This window comes from Mustelus asterias, chromosome 5, assembly GCF_964213995.1.
Source record: "Mustelus asterias chromosome 5, sMusAst1.hap1.1, whole genome shotgun sequence".
Lineage (NCBI taxonomy): Eukaryota > Metazoa > Chordata > Chondrichthyes > Carcharhiniformes > Triakidae > Mustelus > Mustelus asterias.
This window is the reverse complement of record NC_135805.1, coordinates 16,987,720-17,009,588: the sequence shown is the minus strand read 5'-3', so window position 1 is coordinate 17,009,588 and position 21,869 is coordinate 16,987,720. Positions and strand designations below refer to the sequence as shown.

General features: G+C 47.1%; 1 protein-coding gene across 1 annotated transcript in view; it reads right to left on the bottom strand.

Moving 5' to 3' along the window:
* The window catches only part of xdh (xanthine dehydrogenase), a 140,414-nt gene that overhangs the window by 31,870 nt on the left and 86,675 nt on the right, over window positions 1–21,869 (bottom strand). Inside the window, exons 21-29 of the mRNA XM_078212225.1 lie at window positions 20,952–21,048; window positions 19,816–19,940; window positions 12,979–13,112; window positions 9,240–9,327; window positions 9,062–9,148; window positions 7,407–7,598; window positions 5,900–6,045; window positions 3,259–3,340; window positions 1,646–1,741 (exon numbers count right to left, since the gene is read on the bottom strand). Of these exons, the coding sequence (XP_078068351.1) occupies window positions 1,646–1,741; window positions 3,259–3,340; window positions 5,900–6,045; window positions 7,407–7,598; window positions 9,062–9,148; window positions 9,240–9,327; window positions 12,979–13,112; window positions 19,816–19,940; window positions 20,952–21,048 (1,047 nt within the window). The remainder of the gene's footprint in view (window positions 1–1,645; window positions 1,742–3,258; window positions 3,341–5,899; window positions 6,046–7,406; window positions 7,599–9,061; window positions 9,149–9,239; window positions 9,328–12,978; window positions 13,113–19,815; window positions 19,941–20,951; window positions 21,049–21,869) is intronic.

The window sequence follows — 21,869 nt, the reverse complement described above, 5'->3', positions numbered from 1 at the left end:
TATTCTTCACTCTGTCGATTAGGGGACTGCTACCAAATGTTTGCTACCAAGGTGGCCATCTGCATCTGGGAATTTCCTGGTTCAGTGGGACTACCTTGGAAAAAGGGTCTCAAATGTCCGGGGTGGGACGGGACGGGGCAGGACAGGATGGGGAGGGCGGCACGGTAGCACAGTGGTTAGCACTGCTGCTTCACAGCTCCAGGGACCTGGGTTCGATTCCCGGCTTGGGTCGCTGTCTGTGTGGAGTTTGCACATTCTCCTTGTGTCTGCGTGGGTTTCCTCCGGGTGCTCCGGTTTCCTCCCACAGTCCAAAGATGTGCGGGTCAGGTTGATTGGCCATGCTAAAAAATTGCCCTTAGTGTCCTGAGATGTGTAGGTTAGAGGGATTAGTGGGTAAATATATAGGGGGTGGGATTGTGGTCGGTGCAGACTCGATGGGCCGAAGGGCCTCTTTCTGTACTGTAGGGTTTCTATGATTTCTATGATTTCTATGGGGGGGCGGGGGGAGGGAGGGGGTAGCGTGTTTCGAGTGTGGAATAGCATGAGGTCGAACGACTTTGGAAGCAGAGTATTGGAGGCCACTGGAGTCACCGAGTGCTGAGGTGAGCTGGTTAGATGGCCCGCTTCTGTTCTCTGGGACATCACCCTAATTTTGTTGTAAGATATTAGGCTCTGTATCCCTTACCCTACCCACCTCCATAGTCCTTTATATCCCCATATCAACTCACCTAGAATCCACACTGGGCAGGCATCAGGAGCCATGTGGGGATGAAATAAAATAATTTCTAAAATTCTCTCACAAGTTTCACCATATGCATTTGTTAGCAAAAAAAACCCATTCATGAAAGCCCATTTACTTTTTAAAAACATTATTAGTGCTTAGTTTTGTACACCAACAAACAAACTTTTATGCATATCCCCACATCAAAGACAACTGGTCCTTAATAGCCTCTTTGGGCTGTCAATCAAACTGTGAAATCAGAACTTCCTGCTGAGATAATTGTAGCTTTTGGAAACCAGACAAGCATTCATAACGACGCCATGGGGAAATATCAACAAACAACTATTGAAATGCTAGAAATGTTTTTAAAAAATCTCACGGACACCTGCGATCAATTTTGTTTGATTTTAAAGGCGAGAGATTGAGATAACCATCAGATCAGGACAGTTAAATGGCTCTGTGGAGTTCAGCTTTCCCTTTCTTCTGTTGACAAGAAATTGATGTTGCAGAAATGGAGGCGGGGCATTGGCATCTGGATCCTTGCCACCATTTTGGAAGCTCTGTGGACTCTCAACCACTTTGTAAAAATCTTGGCCACCGGGTTGAGATATTATTAAGATATGGAAATGGCTGAGGGGACAATTTAGATCAGGCCAGTGGGTCATCACCAGAGGGAAAGGTCCAAAAAGGACTACTTTTGTGAATCATTTTGCATAGGAACTATGATGGATAGAAATAGCTGGTCTATCTGGAGAGAAAGAGGAACCAGGTACAAAATCGGGCCAATTAGCATTTCTGTCATTTCATTCCATTGCATTGCCTGTTCTAAATGGAGATAAAATATAAATATAACTCAAAGATAAAACGTTGAACATTTCTTGAATATTGACTCTGGTTTTTATCCTGAGGAGTCTCTATTCATACCTGCACCATCTTGGTATGGAGGCCTTGTCCCATCTCAGTCCCACCATGGGTCAGTAGGACTGAGCCATCAGTGTAAATATGGACCAAAGCACCCGCCTGAAACAAAAGGCAGAGGAATGTTCATTCCATTGCTAAGGTGATAAGTTACCAATTACAAATATGAAGTATCGCCCACTGCGCCCACCACAAATCCACCCCACCCTGCACATGCCCCCTCTTCTACCACAAGTACTTTGCTTTACGCCCCAACTAGTCGAGGCTTCTTGCCAGAGCATTAAAGTTCATTAACTCTAGAATCACATGTAGATCAGACCAGGTTAGAGTCATAGAATCCTACAGTGCAGAAGGAGGCCATTCAGCCCATTTAGTCTGCACCGACCACAATCCCACCCAGGTCCTATCCCCATAACCCCATGCATTTACCCTAGCTAATCCCCTGACAGTAAGGGGAAATTTAGCATGGTCGATCCATCCACATCTTTGGATGGGTTAGGCGGATTGGGTAAGGAGGGCAGATTTCCTTATTTGTGAACCAACTGGGTTTTTAATGACAGGCCTCTGGTTTTGTAATTATTAATAAGATGACCATTTTAATCCAGATATATTAATTAATTGAATTTTGATTCATCTTATTACCATGACAAGATTCAAACTCATGTCTTCAGAGCATTAATCCAGGCCTTTGGATTATTAAGCCAGCTATATTACCACTCTGTTCCAATTCACATCTTCCCTTCGCCATCTTCCTCACCTTTATGGCCTTTGGAAGCCACAGTGTGCTCCACAGGGGAGACGGTGCTGTAGTGGTATTATCACTGGGTTAGTAATCCAGGCAACATGCAGGGGAACCGGGTTCGAATCCCACCACGGCATGTGGTGAAATTCAAATGAAATAAAAATTTGGAACTAAAAGTCTAAGGATTGTTGTAAAGATCCATCGGGTTCACGAATATCCCTTCAGGGAAAGAAATCTGCCATCCTTACCTATAAGAAGGATGTGGAAGCGCTGGAAAGAGTGCAGAGGAGATTTACCAGGATGCTGCCTGGTTTGGAGTGTCGGTCTTATGAGGAAAGGTTGAGGGAGCTGGGGCTGTTCTCTCTGGAGCGGAGGAGATTGAGGGGAGACTTAATAGAGGTTTATAAAATGATGAAGGGGATAGATCGAGTGAACGTTCAAAGACTATTTCCTCGGGTGGATGGAGCTATTACGAGGGGGCATAACTATAGGGTTCATGGTGGGAGATATAGGAAGGATATCAGAGGTAGGTTCTTCACGCAGAGAGTGGTTGGGGTGTGGAATGGACTGCCTGCAGTGATAGTGGAGTCAGACACTTTAGGAACATTTAAGCGGTTATTGGATAGGCACATGGAGCACACCAGGATGGTAGGGAGTGGGATAGCTTGATCTTGGTTTCAGATGAAGGTCGGCACAACATCGTGGGCCGAAGGGCCTGTTCTGTGCTGTACTGTTCTATGTTCTATGTTCTTACCTGGTTTGGCCTACATGTGACATTTGACTTGGCCGAGCAAGGGCAATTAAGATTGGGCAATAAATGCTGGAACAGTCGGAGATGCCAACATCCTGCGAATGAATAAAACCCCTTGCAGTCTACCTGATTCAAGAATATAGCATTAAAGCTTATCCCGAACTTGGTTGGGATGATAGCCAGCCCTCTCTTCTTCCAGCGGTGTTGCCTAGACATAATGAATGAAGAAATAGTGAACTCTCACACTCCAAAATCCCCTGCCTGTAATGAAAGGAAGACCTTTGCATTTGTATAACACCTTAATGGTCTTTGATTTGATTTGATTTATTATTGTCACATGTATGCCCCACTTGGAATACTGTGTACCGTTCTGGTCACCCTATTATAGCAAGGATATTATTAAACTAGAAAGAGTGCAGAAAAGATTTACTAGGATGCTACCAGGACTTGATGGTTTGAGTTATCAGGAGAGGCTTAAGAGACAGGGACTTTTTTCTCTGGAGTGTAGAAGGCTGAGGGGTGATCTTATAGAGGTCTATAAAATAATGAAGGGCATTGATCAGCTAGATAGTTAATATCTTTTCCCAAATGTAGGGGAGCCTAAAACAAGAAGGCATAGGTTTAAGGTGAGAGGGGAAAGATACAAAAGGATCCAGAGGGGCAATTTTTTCACACAGAGGGTGGTGAGTGTCTGGAACAAGCTGCCAGAGGTAATAGTAGAGGCGGGTACAATTTTGTCTTTTAAAAAGTGTTTAGACAGTTACATGGGTAAGATGGGTACAGAGGGATTTGGGCCAAATGCAGGCAATTGGGACCAGCTTAGGGGTCTAAAAAAAAGGCGGCATGGACAAGTTGGGCCGAAGGGCCTGTTTCCATGCTGTAAACCTCTATGATTCTATGACTCTATAGAAAGTAGAGGCATTGGTGGGCTTTCTTAAGGATTTGAAAAGCGGTTGCCGTTGTAATGTGTGGAAAATGGCAGCCAATTTGAGCCCAGCAAGCTCCCACAAACAGCAAGGAGCTAAATGGCCAGGTTAACTGAGGATTGAATATTGGCATTCACTTGAGATGACAGCTGGGAACTCATGCCAAAGATGGCACCTCTGACAGTGCAGCACTGGAGCCTTAGGTTTTGTGCTTGAGTCATAGATTCATAGGGCAGCATTTCCCTGTCCCACCTGCCGTAGAATTGTAGCGGGAGGGGGCAGATCATGTAAAGGTCCGTTGCCCGAGGGCAGGATTTTCTGGTCTTGGGGCAAGTGCGGTTAGGAAATCCTGCCCATAGAGCAATACAGCACGGAAAAAGGCCCTTCGGCCCAACCAGTCCATGCCGACCATGGTGCCCTCCCAGCTAGTCGCAATTACCCCGCATTTGGCCCGCATCCCTTTAATCCCATTCATGAACTTATCCAAATGCTTTTTAAATGTTGCTATTGTACCTGCCTCAACCACTTTCTCTGGCAGCTCAGTCCATATACCCACCACCCTCTGTGTGAAGACGTTACCCTTGAGGTCCCTTTTAAATCTTTCCCCTTCACCTTAAACCTATGCCCTCTAGTTTTCAATTCCCTTTCCCTGGAAAAAAGACTATTTTGTGGCCTTGCTTGAGCAAGACGAGATATTCCTGCTCGAGGTCGACGGACATTTCCATTGTCTCCCCGTCGCTCGCTCCAACTCCATGGCAGGTGGGTTGGTAGAATACTGGTGTATGTGCGTTCATCCTATCTATGCCCCTCATGATTTTATACACCTCAATAAGATCACCCCTCTGGGGAAGGGACTTAAAACCTACAACTTTCTCTGACGTTAGTGCACCTTTAAGAAGGTTTTTTTAAAAATCATGGTCTCTGGATCTCTCACAGCTTCAGTGTTACTCACTGCTGCTGAGCTGTCTACCAGATGTCCTTTTAAAGCGTCTTAAATGGGGCCTCAGGTACTTTCTGAGATTAGTTTTATGACTCTACATTGTTAGGAGGAAAGCTGGTTGGCAGGTCAGTTGACAGGAGCTTTTTCATTTTCAGTTCTAAGCTGCAGGTTAGTTTTCAGAAGGGACAGCAAGCTAAAAAGAAATGTTTCTCTCTCTCCCTGTTTTATTTGGAAATTCTGCTGGTTATCTGAAAACAATGTCTGGCCTTCCTGGAGTAGGACATCTGCTGTTGGTGGCTTGACCAGAGTCTCTCCCTGGGGTTCATGGAAGCTATTCTGACTTCAAATTATTCTGGGTGTGTCAGGAGGTCTGTTAGAACTTACAAGACTGAGAATTTTCAATCTTCCAGCCAAAAGACTCAATTCCAGTAGCACGTCAGCATTAGACTTTGCTGTGTTGAACTTGTTTAAAGGGTTTTGTTCATGGGATTGGTTAGATTGGAACATCTTAGATACATTTGTTAAGGGTTATACATTATCGTGGTTGTTTTGTTTTTTTGTTTGTAATTGATAAAAGTTCTTGCTAATTTTCTTATTATACATGTTAACTATATTCTTCAATAAACTTTGTTTGATAAAAGCTCCCGAGTGGGTCATTTGAATCAGACCTGAAGTGAAACATATCATGCTTATCCGAGTCAAATTCAAGATGCAAAACTTATGATCCAGGCGGGCTCCATAAAACACTTCGGAGTTTCCGACCTGAACCATAACTCTTCGAACTCAAGAGGTGAGAATGCCACCAACTTAGTCACAACCAACAAGCTGACAGGCAAAGGAGGGAACAGTGGTTTGATAAAACAAGTTCAAAGCAACACACAGGAATGTTTCCATATCCCACCTGTTAAATTCATCCACTGCTTTCCTCCTGCTGTGATAGGACGAACTTTCCAAACATTCGTCCCAACATTTTCCAATGTTAACATCTTCCAGCTTTTGATTGGCGTAGGTGAAGTCTCCCTCTTGGTATAGGTTCAGCCTCTGGACCTTGAGATGAAAAGGTCACAGGATTATTGTGGGTAACTGGTCACTCCTGCACAGGGAGGGCAGGCGTGGATGACATCTGCGCCCAAATGATTGAACCTATCAACAGCCAGGCTGAAGAAGGTTGTTCAGCCCTCCAGTGCCACCTTCCTGAGAACTGTCAGGGAAGGTCAGAAATGGACTCAACACCCCCCCCCCCTCCCCCCACCACCACCACCACCACCCCAGCCACTTCCATTTCGTCCATTCTCGGTGTGCAGGCATTGCTGGCAGGTTTGATATTGATTGCTGGACACCAGCTGAGGCAATTGGAGATGGGCACTTCATGGCGTGTCTCACGGGACTCTTGTCAGGGTAAGGCCCAGAGACTCACTGAGATCATTCAGAGGCCATTTAAGAGTCAGTGTGGGATGGGAGTCACGTACAGGCCCGACTCTCGATAGCCACCCTTTCATGAACCTGGACTTTATGACCATGCTGCCCCACTCTCCCCACCACCATTCACGGACCCCCGCAACACTTCAATAAGTCCTGGATGCACCTTGCTAGGAATGGTTTTGATGGGTTGTTCAAACATCCCCCTCCCCACGAATATCAACCAGACCCATCTCCCACCAATCCATGTCACCAACGTTGACTCCTGCCTACCATCATCGATGCAGTAATTGTCCTTAAAGAGCAGGGGTCAGCTCCAAGAATTGCAAATGGGAAGGAGCAGGCATTAAATTCCTGCCTCTGAGTCAAGCCCTATAGTCTGTAGGAAGCAAAGGTCAGCCGTTATGATCTACCTGCACCATTACTCTCGTCTCATACCCTCAGGTGCACCATAGAAAGCATCCTTTCTGGTTGTATCACAGCTTGGTATGGCTCCTGCTCTGCCCAAGACTGCAAGGAACTACAAAAGGTCGTGAAGGAAGACCAATCCATCACGCAAACCAGCCTCCCATCCATTGACTCTGTCTACACTTCCCGTTGCCTCGGCAAAGCAGCCAGCATAATAAAGGACCCCACGCACCCCGGGGACATTCTCTCTTTCACCTTCTTCCATCGGGAAAAAGATACAAAAGTCTGAGGTCACGTACCAACCGACTCAAGAACAGCTTCTTCCCTGCTGCCACCAGACTTTTAAATGGACTTACCTTACATTAAGTTGATCTTTCTCTAAACCCTAGCTATGATTGTAACACTACATTCTGCACTCTCTCCTTTCCTTCTCTATGAACAATATGCTTTCTCTGTATAGCAAGAAAGAAACAATATTTTTCACTGTATCCCAATACATGTGACAATAATAAATCAAATCAAATCAAAAAGTCATGGTCCACTCCCGATGCCCCTACCCAGTAGCCCTTGCCGCACCGTACCTGCTCTGAAGGCAGCCCACACTTTGCAACAATATGGTTCATCCAGCACTCGGCCAGCAGCATTGCCTGAGGAGCCCCAAATCCACGGAATGCTGTGTTGGAAGGCAGGTTCGTCTTGCAGATATAGCTGACCCCGCGAATATTCGGGATTTTGTACGCATTGTCCATGTGGAACAAAGCCCGAGTCATGACCTGGTTTCAGAGATGCACAGAAAGGAAGCTGTGTAAAGAACCTTCCTTTGTGTTTTTTGAATTAGAGTCAGCATGGAAATAAGCCCTTCAGCCCAACTTGCCCAGTTTTTACCACAAAGCTAGTCCCAATTGCCCGCATTTGGCCCATATCTCTCTCTACCCATCTTACCCATGTAACTGCCTAAACGCTTTTCAAAAGACAAAATTGTACCCGCCTCTACTACTACCTCTGGCAGCTTGTTCCAGACACTCACCACCCTCTGTGTGAAAAAATTGCCCCTCTAGACCCTTTTGTATCTCTCCCTCTCACCTTAAACCTATGCCCTCTAGTTTTTGACTCTCCTACCTTTGGGAAAAGATGTTGACTATCTAGCTGATCTGTGCCCCTCATTATTTTATAGATCTCGATAAGATTACCCCCCAGCCTCCTACATTCCAAGGAAAACAGTCCCAGTTTATCCAGCCTCTCCTTTATAACTCAAACCATCAAGTCCTGGTAGCATCCTAGTAAAACTTTTCTGCACTCTTACTAGTTTAATAATATCCTTTCTACAGTCGGGTGACCAGAACTGTACACAGTAAGTTTAAAGTGTATTCATTAGCGTCACAAGTAGGCTTATATTAACACTGCAGTGAAGTTACTGTGAAAAAGCCCTAGTTGCCACACTCCAGCACGAGAATTTTGCATGGCCAATGCATCTAACCAGTACTTTCATTGCAGTGTTAATGTAAGCCTACTTGTGACACAAATAAATAAAATTTTAAAAGCCTGTTTTGAGGATCTCTGCCTCCGTCACCCCTTCAGGCAGTGAGTTCAGATTCCCACCAGCCTCTGGGTAGAAAGGTTTTTCCTCACATCCCCTCTAAACCTCCTGCCCTTTATCTTAAATCGATGCCCCCAGTCATCGATCCCTCCACCAAGCGGAAAAGCTTCTTCCTGCCTACTCTATCTATGCCCCTCATAGTTTTATACATCTCAATCATGTTCCCACTCAGGGGGCAATCTTATTGGCTCGCCACACCACTGGGAGAGTGGGCCACCTGCGCAATGGCGCCCCTAGAGCTCAGCAGCCGGCTTCATGGGCGAGCTGAGGCTCCACCTCTTCCCTCTACTGATGAGATTTGCATTCCAGCTTCTGCATTGCAAAGAATGCCATAAATTCGCATCCCCAAAACTACTGTTTTCTCATCCATTCGATGCTTTGAATTTTTTTGAGAAAATTTCACCCCTGGGGTAAAGAATTCCAAAGGTTCGCAACCCTGTGACTGAAGAAATTTCTCCTAATCTCAGTTTGAAATGGCCATCCCTCTTACTTTGAGACTATATTATTGTAGCCCTATAATCTCTCATCTGGAGAGACAGCTGGACGGGGATATAATTGCTCCAAATAAAATATCCCCGAGCATCAATCGAGCAGAAGGCCCCACTGTGTTTTTTAAGGAATTCATAAAATGTTACGTACAGCCACTGAAAGGTCCAGACTATTTCCTGCATTCATGTAAAGCTTGAGATCCACGGCAACTATTTTCCCATCCTTCTGAAAACCAACCTGGAAGCAAAACAGAAGAGGAGAAAAGAACCCATGACAGTTCCGTCAACATTTCTCTTCCCCTTGTCCTCTGCCATTCCCGAGTCTTTACCTTGTAGCGGCCCAAGAAAGGATTTCTTCCACCGCTCACTAACATGTCTTCATCACGGTTCAGAACACATCGAACGGGTCGTTTTGTCCTGTTAGTCAAGAAGGAGAGGGGAGGGGATGGCGAAGGGTGGGGGGCAGGGGGGAAGAAACAATGAAATGTTTTTTGGCTATTGGAAGTTTGTATGTGCACTGAAACAGGCTCTTTGCTTCTTCCTTTTGCTTGTTTTAGAACCCGTCTTGCAAATGGATTTGTGAGGAATTGAGCAGTAGTCTTCAAAGAGAAAAAAAATTAATCATTCGTGGGACATGGGCGTCGCTGACTGGCCAGCATTTATTGCCCATCCCTAGTTGCCTGAGGGCAGTTTAGAGTCAACCACATTGCTGTGGCTCTGGAGTCACATGTAGGCCAGACCAGGTAAGGACGGCAGATTTCCTTCCCGAAAGGACATTGGTGACCCAGATGGGTTTTTCTGACAATCGACAATGGTTTTCATGGTCATCAGTAGATTCTTAATTCCAGATTTTTATTGAATTAAAATGCCGTGGCAGGATTCGAACCCCGGTCCCAGAAGATTAGCTGAGTTTCTGGACTAATAGTCTAGCGATAATACCACCAGGCCATTGCCTCCCCTGACTTGAAATACTGGGCGGGATTTCCTGCCTCGCTTGCCCTGAAACCGGAAAACCCTGCAGAGGTCAACGGACCTTTCCATGGTCTCCTCCTCACCCACTCCAATTCCCATGGCGGGCAGGACAGTAAAACTCAGCCCATTAACTCTGTTTCTTTGCCTCCACTGATGCCACCAGATCTGCTGAGGCTTTGCTTTTTATTTCAGATTTCCAGCATCTGCAGTATTTTGCTTTTATTTTAGTCATTAACCACCTGTTGATTATGCTCAGTTTCAGTCTTGTTTTTAATCCCTTTACCAATTTGCGTACAGCAGAGGACCTGTCCCACAAAGAGTAGGAGGTCAGGAACAGATCATCAGTTGCAGGTTAGTGATGTTGGTTTTGGGATAAATATTATCCAGGACAATGAGATTATACACCAAACCAGGAGGGGGCAGTAGACCCACTTTTCTAATGGCCCTCATGAACCGGGTGGGTATTCATGGCAATTTACGCCGGAATTCTGACGTCCCGCCCGTCACGGGAATCAGAGCGGGCGAGGGGCGGACCATGGAAAGGTCCGTTGACCTTGGGGGGTAGTTTACGGTTTTGGGATGAGTGAGGCCATAAATTCCCCACTCTTGGGGCCCGATTTTACCATTTTCATTCTAAGTGTTGAATCTGGGCGTAATGCAGATCCGACTTAGAAATCTGCTTTCAGGTGCCCCCATACGCACTCAGCCATCTCCAGTCCCATTCGCGCTGTGGGCCGGGCTTAGGGCGGCCAGAACGATCGGAGCTCTGAACTGCTCGTGCGCAGTTTGAAAAAAAATTGAAAAGCGCGCCGGCGTCAGATTGCTCCCGGGCTGCAGAAAATGGAGAAAGCGGCCCAGGAGCGACAAGCGGGAGCGATGGTGCACACACACATCACTGTCCCCCTTATCCACCCCCCCACTACACACACACATCACTGTCCCCCTTATCCACCCCCCCACTACACACACACATCACTGTCCCCCTTATCCACCCCCCCACTACACACACACATCACTGTCCCCCTTATCCACCCCCCCACTACACACACACATCGCTGTCCCCCTTATCCACCCCCCCACTACACACACACATCGCTGTCCCCCTTATCCACCCCCCCACTACCCACACACATCACTGTTCCCCTTATCCACCCCCCCACTACACACACACATCGCTGTCCCCCTTATCCACCCCCCCACTACCCACACACATCACTGTCCCCCTTATCAACCCCCCCACTACACACACACATCACTGTCCCCCTTATCCACCCCCCCACTACCCACACACATCACTGTCCCCCTTATCCACCCCCCCACTACCCACACACATCACTGTCCCCCTTATCCACCCCCCCACTACCCACACACATCACTGTCCCCCTTATCCACCCCCCCACTACCCACACACATCACTGTCCCCCTTATCCACTCCCCCATTACCCACACACATCACTGTCCCCCCTTATCCACCACCCCACTACCCACACACATCACCGTCCCCCTTATCCACCCCCCACTACACACACACATCGCTGTCCCCCTTATCCACCCACCCCACTACCCACACACATCACTGTCCCCCTTATCCACCCACCCCGCTACACAGACCGATCGTCACCCCTGCCCCCCCTCCCTCCCCCACTGATCGCCCGCGGAGTGACAGCAGACCCCCCTGTACCCTGCGCCCCCACCAGAGATCCATCTGACCCTCCCCACTAGAGATCCATCTGCCACCCCATCAGAGATCCATCTGCCCCCCCCCCCCACCAGAGATCCATCTGTTCCCGCCCCACTAAAAGGTGTAGGCAAGCGAATAGGGACAATTCATTTAAATTGTAAGGTTCGGGGGCCACATGCGGTCGATCTGGGTTCTGAGTCCGTTCCGCAAGACATTTTGTTGACCATCGCCCATGCACAGGATTGCCCCATTCTGCTGATTTCTATCCGTGTAGTTTTTTTTCCTACCAGTATGACTGAAGTGTTGGCATATAAAGCAAGGGCAAGTGAAGTGAGGGGCATACTGATTGCTCACAACATTGACTGTGAGAGTCGTGCGTTCGCTTTGCTTCCAAAGTATAAATATTCATTTTGTTTTGAGCATTTGAAGTTGATGATGGTTTCATTCATATCATAGATTCCCAACAGAAGGAGGCCATTTGGCCCATCGAGTCTGCACTGACTCTCTGACAGAGTATCTTACCCAGGCCCTCTCCCTCGCCATATCGCCTCACCCCACGCATTTACAATGGTTAATTCATCTAACCTACACATCTTGGAACACTAAGGGACAATCTAACATGGGCAACCCATCTAACCTGCACATCTTTGGACTCTGGGAGGAAACCGGAGCACCCAGAGGAAATACATGCAGACACGGGGAGAACGTGCAGACTCCACATGGACAATGATCCAAAGCCGGAATTGAACCCAGGTCCCTGGCGCTGTGAGGCAACAGTGCTAACCACTGTGCCACTGTGCCCAGAATATATAGATGATTAAGCATGGTTAGTGAACAAGCCAAATGTCAATCTTGCGGCCCACTGAGATGAAGCAGGACCCCCACTCGCCCGACCCACTCCCTAGCCTAGGGTTGGCCATCATTAATCTAAGGAGTTTTATGGTATGTATCTAATGCAGCTTCTAATGGTTCCATTCCTAACTGGGCTAATGCTGCACTTGTAGAATGATTATTGTTAGTATGTAAACATGATCATAGATTTCATCAAGGACCTCAAGGTAGAGTGGCACGGTGGCACAGTGATTAGCACTGCTACCTCACAGCGCCAGGGACTCAGGTTCAATTCTGGCCTTGGGTGACTGCCTGTGTGGAGTTTGCACGTTCTCCCTGTGTCTGCGTGGGTTTCCTCCAGGTGCTCCAGTTTCCTCCCACAGTCAAAGAGTTGTGGGTTAGGTGGATTGGCTATGCTAAATGCAGGAGGTTACGGGGATAGGGTCTGGGTAAGATACTCTGTCAGAGATTCAGTGCAGATCGATGGGCCAAATGGCCTCCTTCTGCCCTGTCGGGTTTCTATGACTGAGACCTCTATTAGATTCCAATATTACTCCCCCGCCCCCTGCTGTCTTGATACTTGCTTTTGAGCTGCGACTGCGACGACAGTGCAGAGCAGCGAGCTGCGCGATTCCTTCCCACCGAAGCCCCCTCCGATTCTCTTAACCCGACAAACAATCCTGTTGGCGGGAACGCCCAGTGCTTTAGCAATGAGGGTCTGTGGGAAGACACAATGGGAAAGTTTAACAGCATGGAATCGCAGAATAGAAGAATTGTCACAACGCGGAAGGAGGCCATTTGGCCCATCGTGTCTGTACCAGCTCTCCAAGCAAGCATCATGACTTTGTGCCATTCCCCTGCCTTTTCCCCGCACCCCTGCACTTCTATTCAAGTACTCATCCAACGCCCTCTTGAATGCCTCGATTGAACGTTGGTGAGGCCGCACCTGGAGTATTGTGTTCAGTTTTAGTCGCCTTGCTATAGGAAAGATGTTATTAAACTGGAGAGTGTGCAAGAAGAGATTTACAAGGATGTTGCCAGGACTCAAGGGACTGAGTTAGAGGGAGAGATTGGACAGGCTAGGACTTTTTTCTTTGGAGCGTAGGAGACTGAGGGGTGATCTTACAGAGGTTTATAAGATCATGAGAGGCATGGATAGGGTGAATGCACTCAGTCTTTTTCCCAGGGTTGGGGAATCGAGAACTAGAGGGCACAGGTTTAAATTAAGAGGGGAAAGAATTAATCGGAACCTGAGGAACAACGTTTTTACACAGAGGGTGGTGCGTGTGTGGAATGAGCTGCCGGAGGAAATGGTTGAGGCAGGGACATTGACAACATTTAAAAGGCATTTGGACAGATACATGATAGGAAAGGTTTAGAGGGATATGGGCCAAATGCAGGCAAATGGGGTTAGCTTAGATGGGCTTTTTGGTCGGCATGGACCAGTTTGGCCGAAGGGCCTGTCTCCATGCTGCAGATTCTATGGTTCGATGATTTCACCACACTTCCAGGCAGTGCATTCCAGACCCAAGCCATTCTCTGTGTGAAAATAATTTTTCTCGCATCACATTTGCGTCTTCTGTAAATCGCTTTAGATCTGTGCTCTCTCCTTCTTGATCCTTTTATGACCGTAAGACCATAAGACATAGGAGCAGAATTAGGCCACTTGGCCCATCGAGTCTGCTCCGCCATTCAATCATGGCTGATATTTTTCTCATCCCCAATCTCCTGCCTTTTTCCCAGAACCTCTGATCCCCTTATTAATCAAGAACCTATCTATCTCTGTCTTAAAGACACTCAATGACCCGGCCTCCACAGCCTTCTGTGGCAAAGAGTTCCACAAATTCACCACTCTCTGGCTGAAGAAATTCCTCCTCATCTCTGTTTTAAAGGATCGTCCCTTTAGCCTGAGGTTGTGCCCTCTGGTTCTAGTTTATCCTGCTAGTGGAAACATCCTCTCCATGTTCACTCTATCCAGGCCTTGCAGTATCCTGTAAGTTTCAATAAGATCCCCCCTCATCATTCTAAACTCCAAAGAGTACAATCCCAGAGTCCTCAACCGTTCCTCATACGACAAGCTCTTCATTCCAGGGATCATTCTTATGAACCTTGTTTGGACCCTTTCCAAGGCCAGCACATCCTTCCTTAGAAATGGGGTCCAAAACTGCTCACAATACTCCAAATGGGGCCTGACCAGAGCCTTATACAGCCTCAGAAGTACATCCCTGCTCTTGTATTCTAGCCCTCTAGACATGAATGCTAACATTACATTTGCCTTCCTAACTGCCGACTGAACCTGCATTTTAACCTTAAGAGAATCTTGAACAAGGACTCCCAAATCCCTTTGTATTTCTGATTTCGTAAGCATTTCCCCATCCAGAAAATAGTCTATGCCTCCATTCCTCCTTCCAAAGTGCATAACTTTTCCACATTGTATTCTATCTGCCACTTCTTTGCCCACTCTCCTAATCAGTCCAAGTTCTTCTGCAGCTCCCCTGCTTCCTCAATACTACCTGTCCCTCTACATATCTTTGTATCATCTGCAAACTTAGCAACAGTGCCTTCAGTTCCTTCTTCCAAATCGTTAATGTATATTGTGAAAAGTTGTGGTGCCAGCACTGACCCCTGAAACACACCACTAGTCATCGGCTGCCATCCTGAAAAAGATCCCTTTATCCCCACTCTCTGCCTTTTGCCAGTCAACCAATCCTCTATCTATACCAGGATCTTACCCTTAACACCATCAGCACTTAACTTATTTAACAGTCTCCTATGCGGCACCTTGTCAAAGGCCTTCTGGAAATCTAAATAAATCATGTCCACTGGTTCTCCTTTATCTAACTTTCTTGTTACCTCCGCAAAGAACTCTAACAGATTTGTCAGACATGACCTCCCCTTGACAAAACCATGCTGACTCAGTCCTACTTTATCATGCATTTCCAAGTACTCCGCAATCTCATCTTTAATAATGGACTCTAAAATCTTGCCAATGACCGAAGTCAGGCTTACCGGCCCATAATTTCCCGTCTGCTGCCTCCCTCCCTTCTGAAACATCGGTGTTACATTCGCTACTTTCCAGTCCTCTGGGACCCTCCCTGCCTCCAGTGATTCCTGAAAGATGACCACCAATGCCTCCACAATTTCCTCAGCTATCTCTTTTAGAACCCTGGGGTGTAGTCCATCCGGTCCAGGTGATTTATCCACCTTCAGACCTTTCAGTTTCATAGAACATAGAACAGTACAGCACAGAACAGACCCTTCGGCCCACGATGTTGTGCCGAGCTTTATCTGAAAAAATAACCTTCTCCTCAGTGATGGCCACTACACTCACCTGTGCCCCCTGATTCTGCTGGAGCTCTGGTATCCCACTGGTGTCTTCCAGCGTGGGAACAGTTTCTTCCCATCCACTCTGGTCAGCCCTCTCATGATTTTGAACATCAAATTTCCTCTTAGCTACTTTCTCTCCAAGGAGAACAGTTCCGCCCTCTCCATTCTATCTCCACATAACTGAAAAGGCCATCGGGATAAGTACTTAACCCCAGTCTTTCTCCACCTTTTCTGGTGTGACGCCCGATCAGTATCCCTTTCTATTGCTTTTACCATCATGTACTTAGCCAATTACCCCTTAAATATGAAGCAAAATTTGCATTTCTATCACAACCTTAAGACTTCATTGGGTGATAAAGTACTTTCAAAATGGCGTCACTCTTGAAGTGCAGTATATGCAATCAACTTGCACACCGCAAAACTCCCATAAATAGCAATGGGACAATCAATGTGGCCAAAACATTGAATGTTTTCAAGAAGCAGTTAGATATAGCACTTGAGGGTATGGGGGGTGGGGGTTTGCAGGATCGGGTTATTGAGTTGGATGATCAGCCATGATCATAATGAATGGCAGAACAGACTCAAAGGGCCGAATGGCCTCCTCCTGATCCTATTTCCTAAATTGCTATGTAACTGATCACCTGCTTTTAACTGTTGATTGGGGGATAAATGTTGACCAATACTCCAGGAAGGTGTTGTGTTAATGCCCTGCTCTTCTTCATAGTATCACATGGGATAAGAACAACAAACAAAGAACAAAGAACAATACAGCACAGGAACAGGCCCTTCGGCCCTCCAAGCCCGCGCCGCTCCCTGGTCCAAACTAGACCATTCTTTTGTATCCCTCCATTCCCACTCCGTTCATATGGCTATCTAGATAAGTCTTAAACGTTCCCAGTGTGTCCGCCTCCACCACCTTGCCCGGCAGCGCATTCCAGGCCCCCACCACCCTCTGTGTAAAATACATCCTTCTGATATCCGTGTTAAACCTCCCCCCCCCTCACCTTGAACCTATGACCCCTCGTGAATGTCACCACCGACCTGGGAAAAAGCTTCCCACCGTTCACTCTATCTATGCCTTTCGTAATTTTATACACCTCTATTAGGTCACCCCTCATCCTCCGTCTTTCCAGTGAGAACAACCCCAGTTTACCCAATCTCTCCTCATAACTAAGCCCTTCTATACCAGGCAACATCCTGGTAAACCTCCTCTGCACTCTCTCTAAAGCCTCCACGTCCTTCTGGTAGTGTGGCGACCAGAACTGGGCGCAGTATTCCAAATGCGGCCGAACCAACGTTCTATACAACTGCAACATCAGACCCCAACTTTTATACTCTATGCCCTGTCCTATAAAGGCAAGCATGCCATATGCCTTCTTCACTACCTTTACCACCTGTGATGTCACCTTCAAGGATCTGTGGACTTGCACACCCAGGTCCCTCTGCGTATCTACACCCTTTATGGTTCTGCCATTTATCGTATCGCTCCCCCCTACGTTAGTTCTACCAAAATGCATCACTTCGCATTTATCTGGATCTCAAACAACCACCTGAATCAATGCCATTGAATGCCAAGACAAATGTTTAAACTCTTTCTTGTTGGACATTTGTTGTTATTTGTTTATGGGATGTGGGCATCACTGGCTAGGCCAGCATTTATTGCCCATCCTTAATTGCCCTAATTACACCCAGAGGATGGTTAGGGAGGGATTTTAATCTAGCAACAGTGAAGGAACGGCTATGTCCCTCTCCCATCCTATTGTGTTAAAAAACCAGCGTCGCGGGTCAGGAGATTTAAGCAGGGCCCAATCCGCGGGCTCCGCGCTGGGAGTCCCGCCCCGCTAGCGTCTCCCAGTGCCGGATTTCCGGCAGCGTCAGCTCCACACCGGAATTCCATGGGGAGGTGCAGAAATTATTTAAATAAGCATTAGCTTATATTTTAGGTATAATTAGCAGGCCCAGGACTGAATTATCCGGGCCCGCTAGCCTCTCCCAACCTGCCAGGAATGTTTCACTCCAGGTGGGATTACTATATTTCCCACTAGTTTGGGGAACTAGTGGCCCGAACCCACTGGAGTGAAGGGAGGTAATTAGGGCACCCCAGAGGGTCGGGGGGAGCTGATCCCTGGGCATTGGCACCTTTGTGATGCCAGCCTGTGTCCCCTGGCACTGCCCAAGGGGCAAAGTGCCAATGCCCAGGAGGCACCTTGCCACTGTCCACCGGGCATGGGGCAGAGCCAAAGGGGGCGGGGCCTATGGGGGCAGGACCTAGGGGGGGCGAGGCCTGGTGGGGTGGGGGAGGTCCCGCTGCCACTCTGCAGGCAGAATCAGTGAGAGAGGGAGGGAGGGAGGCCAGTGATCAGAGCTGGCCATTGGGGTGGGGGCAGCCTGCTTGGGGGCGGTCAGAGATGCTGGGGGGCTGTGACTGTCAGTGGTGGGAGGGGGTGATTGGTGGGGATGGTGATTGTTGGGAAGGGTGGCATACTAGAGATCGAGGCGGCCCGGGAAGGAGGGCAGGCCGGGACTGGGCCCTGGAATGTTCGAGGGGCCAGCAATCAGGTGTTGGTGGGGTGAGAGGGTTGGCATTGCGGGGTTCGTGGGGCTGGCCAGCGATCGGGAGGCCGGCAGACAGGGGCCACTGCGCACGTGCCGATCTTGGTCCTGACAGATCAGCACATGCACAGTGGCCCGCTCAGCGCTATGCTGCCGGCCTCTCCAGCGGAAATAGGCCCCGACCACTGGTTTCTGTAGTGAATCACGCTCGTGCACTCTGCAGTTCACAGAGTGTGGGAGATTCTTCTCTCAAGTCCCACTGAAACAAAGCATTCAGTTTTCACGCAAATTGCTCTGGTATGAGATTTGGAGGGGAACTTGCCAGCGGTGTGTTCCCATGCATTAACTGCCCTTGTCCTTCTAGCTGGTAAAGGTCGCGGGTTTGGAAGATGCTGTCAAAGAAACCTTGGTGAGTTGCTGCAGAGCATCTTGTAGCCGTTACACTCTGCTGCCACTGTTAGTGGAGGGAGAGAGCGTTTGTGAATGTGATGCCAATCAATGGCTGCTTTATCCTGCATGGTATTGAGCTTCTTGAGTGTTTTTGGAGCTGCACTCATCCAGACAAGTGGAGAGTATTCCATTATACTCCTGATGCAGAGTGGAAAATGTCTGGGTTGTTGGAGCTATCCACAATATTCCTAACCTCTGACCTTCTCTGGTCATATTTATCTGGCTAGTCCAGTTCAGGTTCTGGTCAACGATAACACCCAGGATATTGATAGTGGAGGATTCAATGATAATGGAATTGAATGTCGAGGAAGATGGCTAGATTCTCTACTGTTGGCCATTGTCTGGCATTTGTGTGGCATGAATGTTACTTGCCACTTATTAGCCCAAGCCTGAAAGTTGTCCAGGTCTTGCTGCATGTGGGCAGGAAGATATACTGAGGAGACTTGTCCGTTAATCATCTGACCCATGGTGCCCATCCTGACCTGCATAAACATAGAAACTAGAAGCAGGAGGAGGCCACTCGGCCCTTCAAGCCTGCTGTGCCATTCATTTTGATCATGGCTGATTATCCAGATCAATATCCTGATCCTGCCTTCCTCCCTTCCTCCCTTCCTCCCTTGATCCTTTAGCCCTAAGAATGATATCTAATTTGTTCTTGAAATTGCACGTTTTGGACTCAACTTCTTTCTGTGGTAGTGAATTCCACATATTCATCATCCTCTGGGTGAAGAAATTTCTCCTCACCCCAGTTCTAAAAGGTTTACCCCTTATCCTCAAACTATAACCCTTAGTTCTGGACTCCCCCACCATCGGGAACATTCTTTCTGAATCGACCCTGTCTAATCCTGTTAGAATTTTATAAGTTTCTATCAGATCCTCTCTCACTATTCTAAACTCCAGGGAATACAATACTGACAGGAAATGACCCGCCGAGTCCTGACCATAGACAGGAAGTGACTCGGTGATGTTCACCATCCCTGACACCTATGATGCCCATACAAACATTTCCTATGGAGGTTCGTCATAGCAATGAAGTGTAATGTCAGCTGATGATATTGACATCTGCGCAATAACCAGTCTGAAACACCTGCCTGCATTTGTGTAGGGCTCTGTGTTGATATAAAGAGTTCCATTTCACCGTCTTCACCCTTGGGTACAGCCACAGTGCATTGTGTCTCCAGGTAAAAGTGCTCCTGACCGCCGATGTACATTTCACCTGCAGAGCACAATTGAAAATGTTAGATGCTGCTGTGTATCTTGAGAGAGACAGGTCTCGAATTGTTTAAAATGCAGCTATAATTAAGGTGCTGACAATCAAAAAAATCATTGACTTTTAAGGCATTGAAGGAGGACATTCAGCGTGACGTGCCCACATCTTCGAAAAAGTTGCAACGTAATGAAGCCCTGGATTAGATTCCAGTCTGTAGTCATTCCCTGGTATCCATTATTCTACATATAAACCATCTGAACTCCTTGATTAGGTTCCAGTCTGTGGTCACTCCCAGGTATCCATTATTCTATATATAAACCATCTGAACCCCTCGATTAGATTCCAGTCTGTAATCACTCCCAGGTATTCATTATTCTATATATAAACCATCTGAACCCCTGGATTAGATTCCAGTCTATAATCACTCCCAGGTATCCATTATTCTATATATAAACCATCTGAACCCCTCGATTAGATTCCAGTCTGTAATCATTCCCAGGTATCCATTCTTCTATATATAAACCATCCGAACCCCTCGATTAGATTCCAGTCTATAATCACTCCCAGGTATCCATTATTCTATATATAAACCACCTGAACCCCTCGATTAGATTCCAGTCTGTAATCACTCCCAGGTATCCATTATTCTATATATAAACCATCTGAACCCCTCGATTAGATTCCAGTCTGGAATCACTCCCAGGTATCCATTATTCTATATATAAACCATCTGAACCCCTCGATTAGATTCCAGTCTGTAATCATTCCCAGGTATCCATTATTCTATATATAAACCATCTGAACCCCTCAATTAGATTCCAGTCTATAATCATTCCCAGGTATCTATTATTCTATATATAAACCATCTGAATCCCTGGATTAGATTTCAGTCTATAATCACTCCCAGGTATCCATTATTCTATATATAAACCTCTCGATTAAACTTCAGAAGTCTTAATTGCCTCTCACTGTGAGCAGATAAAAACAGGCTACTTTAAAATAAAACCAAGTGCTGACCCTCAATGATGTCATCAGCCTGTGCAAATCCGAGTTCAATGTTTCCATTCTCTAGTTTCCTCGGAGGGAAGAAGAATGATTCATGGTCAATCGCATCCTGTTTTCGAAGAAATATCTGGTCAGTGTTGGCGATCATCATAAAGGTGTTCAAATGGACCCTTTTATCTTGTCAATGCCCTCTCATCAACTGAGTGGATTTGGGCCAAGCATTGTCGGGGACTTGGTTCGAGTGTGTGGAGAGAGAATAGAGCCAGTGTTTCGAGCCTGGATGAAGGGCCTGACGAAGGGTCATCCCGACGTGAAACGTTGGCTCTATTCTCTCTTCACAGATGTTGTCAGACCTGCTGAGATTTTCAGCATTTTCTGTTTTTGTTTCAGATTCCAGAATCCGCAGTATTTTGCTTTTCCGTCAACTTATCAAGTGGGTCAGCTGCTGGAGGCAAAGCGATGTCAACAGCAGATAGGGAAAGGCAATCGCTGGGGAGAATCCAATGGCCACAAATATAATAATTGGCTATAGCACCTTCCACAATGCCCTCAAGGCTTTGTAAAGTATTTTACAGTCAAGGAGATATTTGTGAAGTACAGTCACTCTTATAGATTCGTAGAATCCCCACAGTGCACTACTGTGCCACTATGCCGCCCTTGTAAAGTGGGAAAGTGCACCAACAAGGACCCAGTTGCTGTCAGACCTGCTGAGATTTTCCAGCATTTTCATAGAATCATAAATTCGTACAGGTCAGAAGGAGGCCATTCAGCCCATCGAGTCTGCCCCGGCCACAATCCACCCAGGCCCTATCCCCATAACCCTGTGTATTTACCCTAGCTAGTCCACCTGACACTAAGGGGCAATCAAGGAGGTATTCGTGAAGTACAGTCTCTCTTATAGATTCGTAGAGTGGTACACCTGGCACAAGT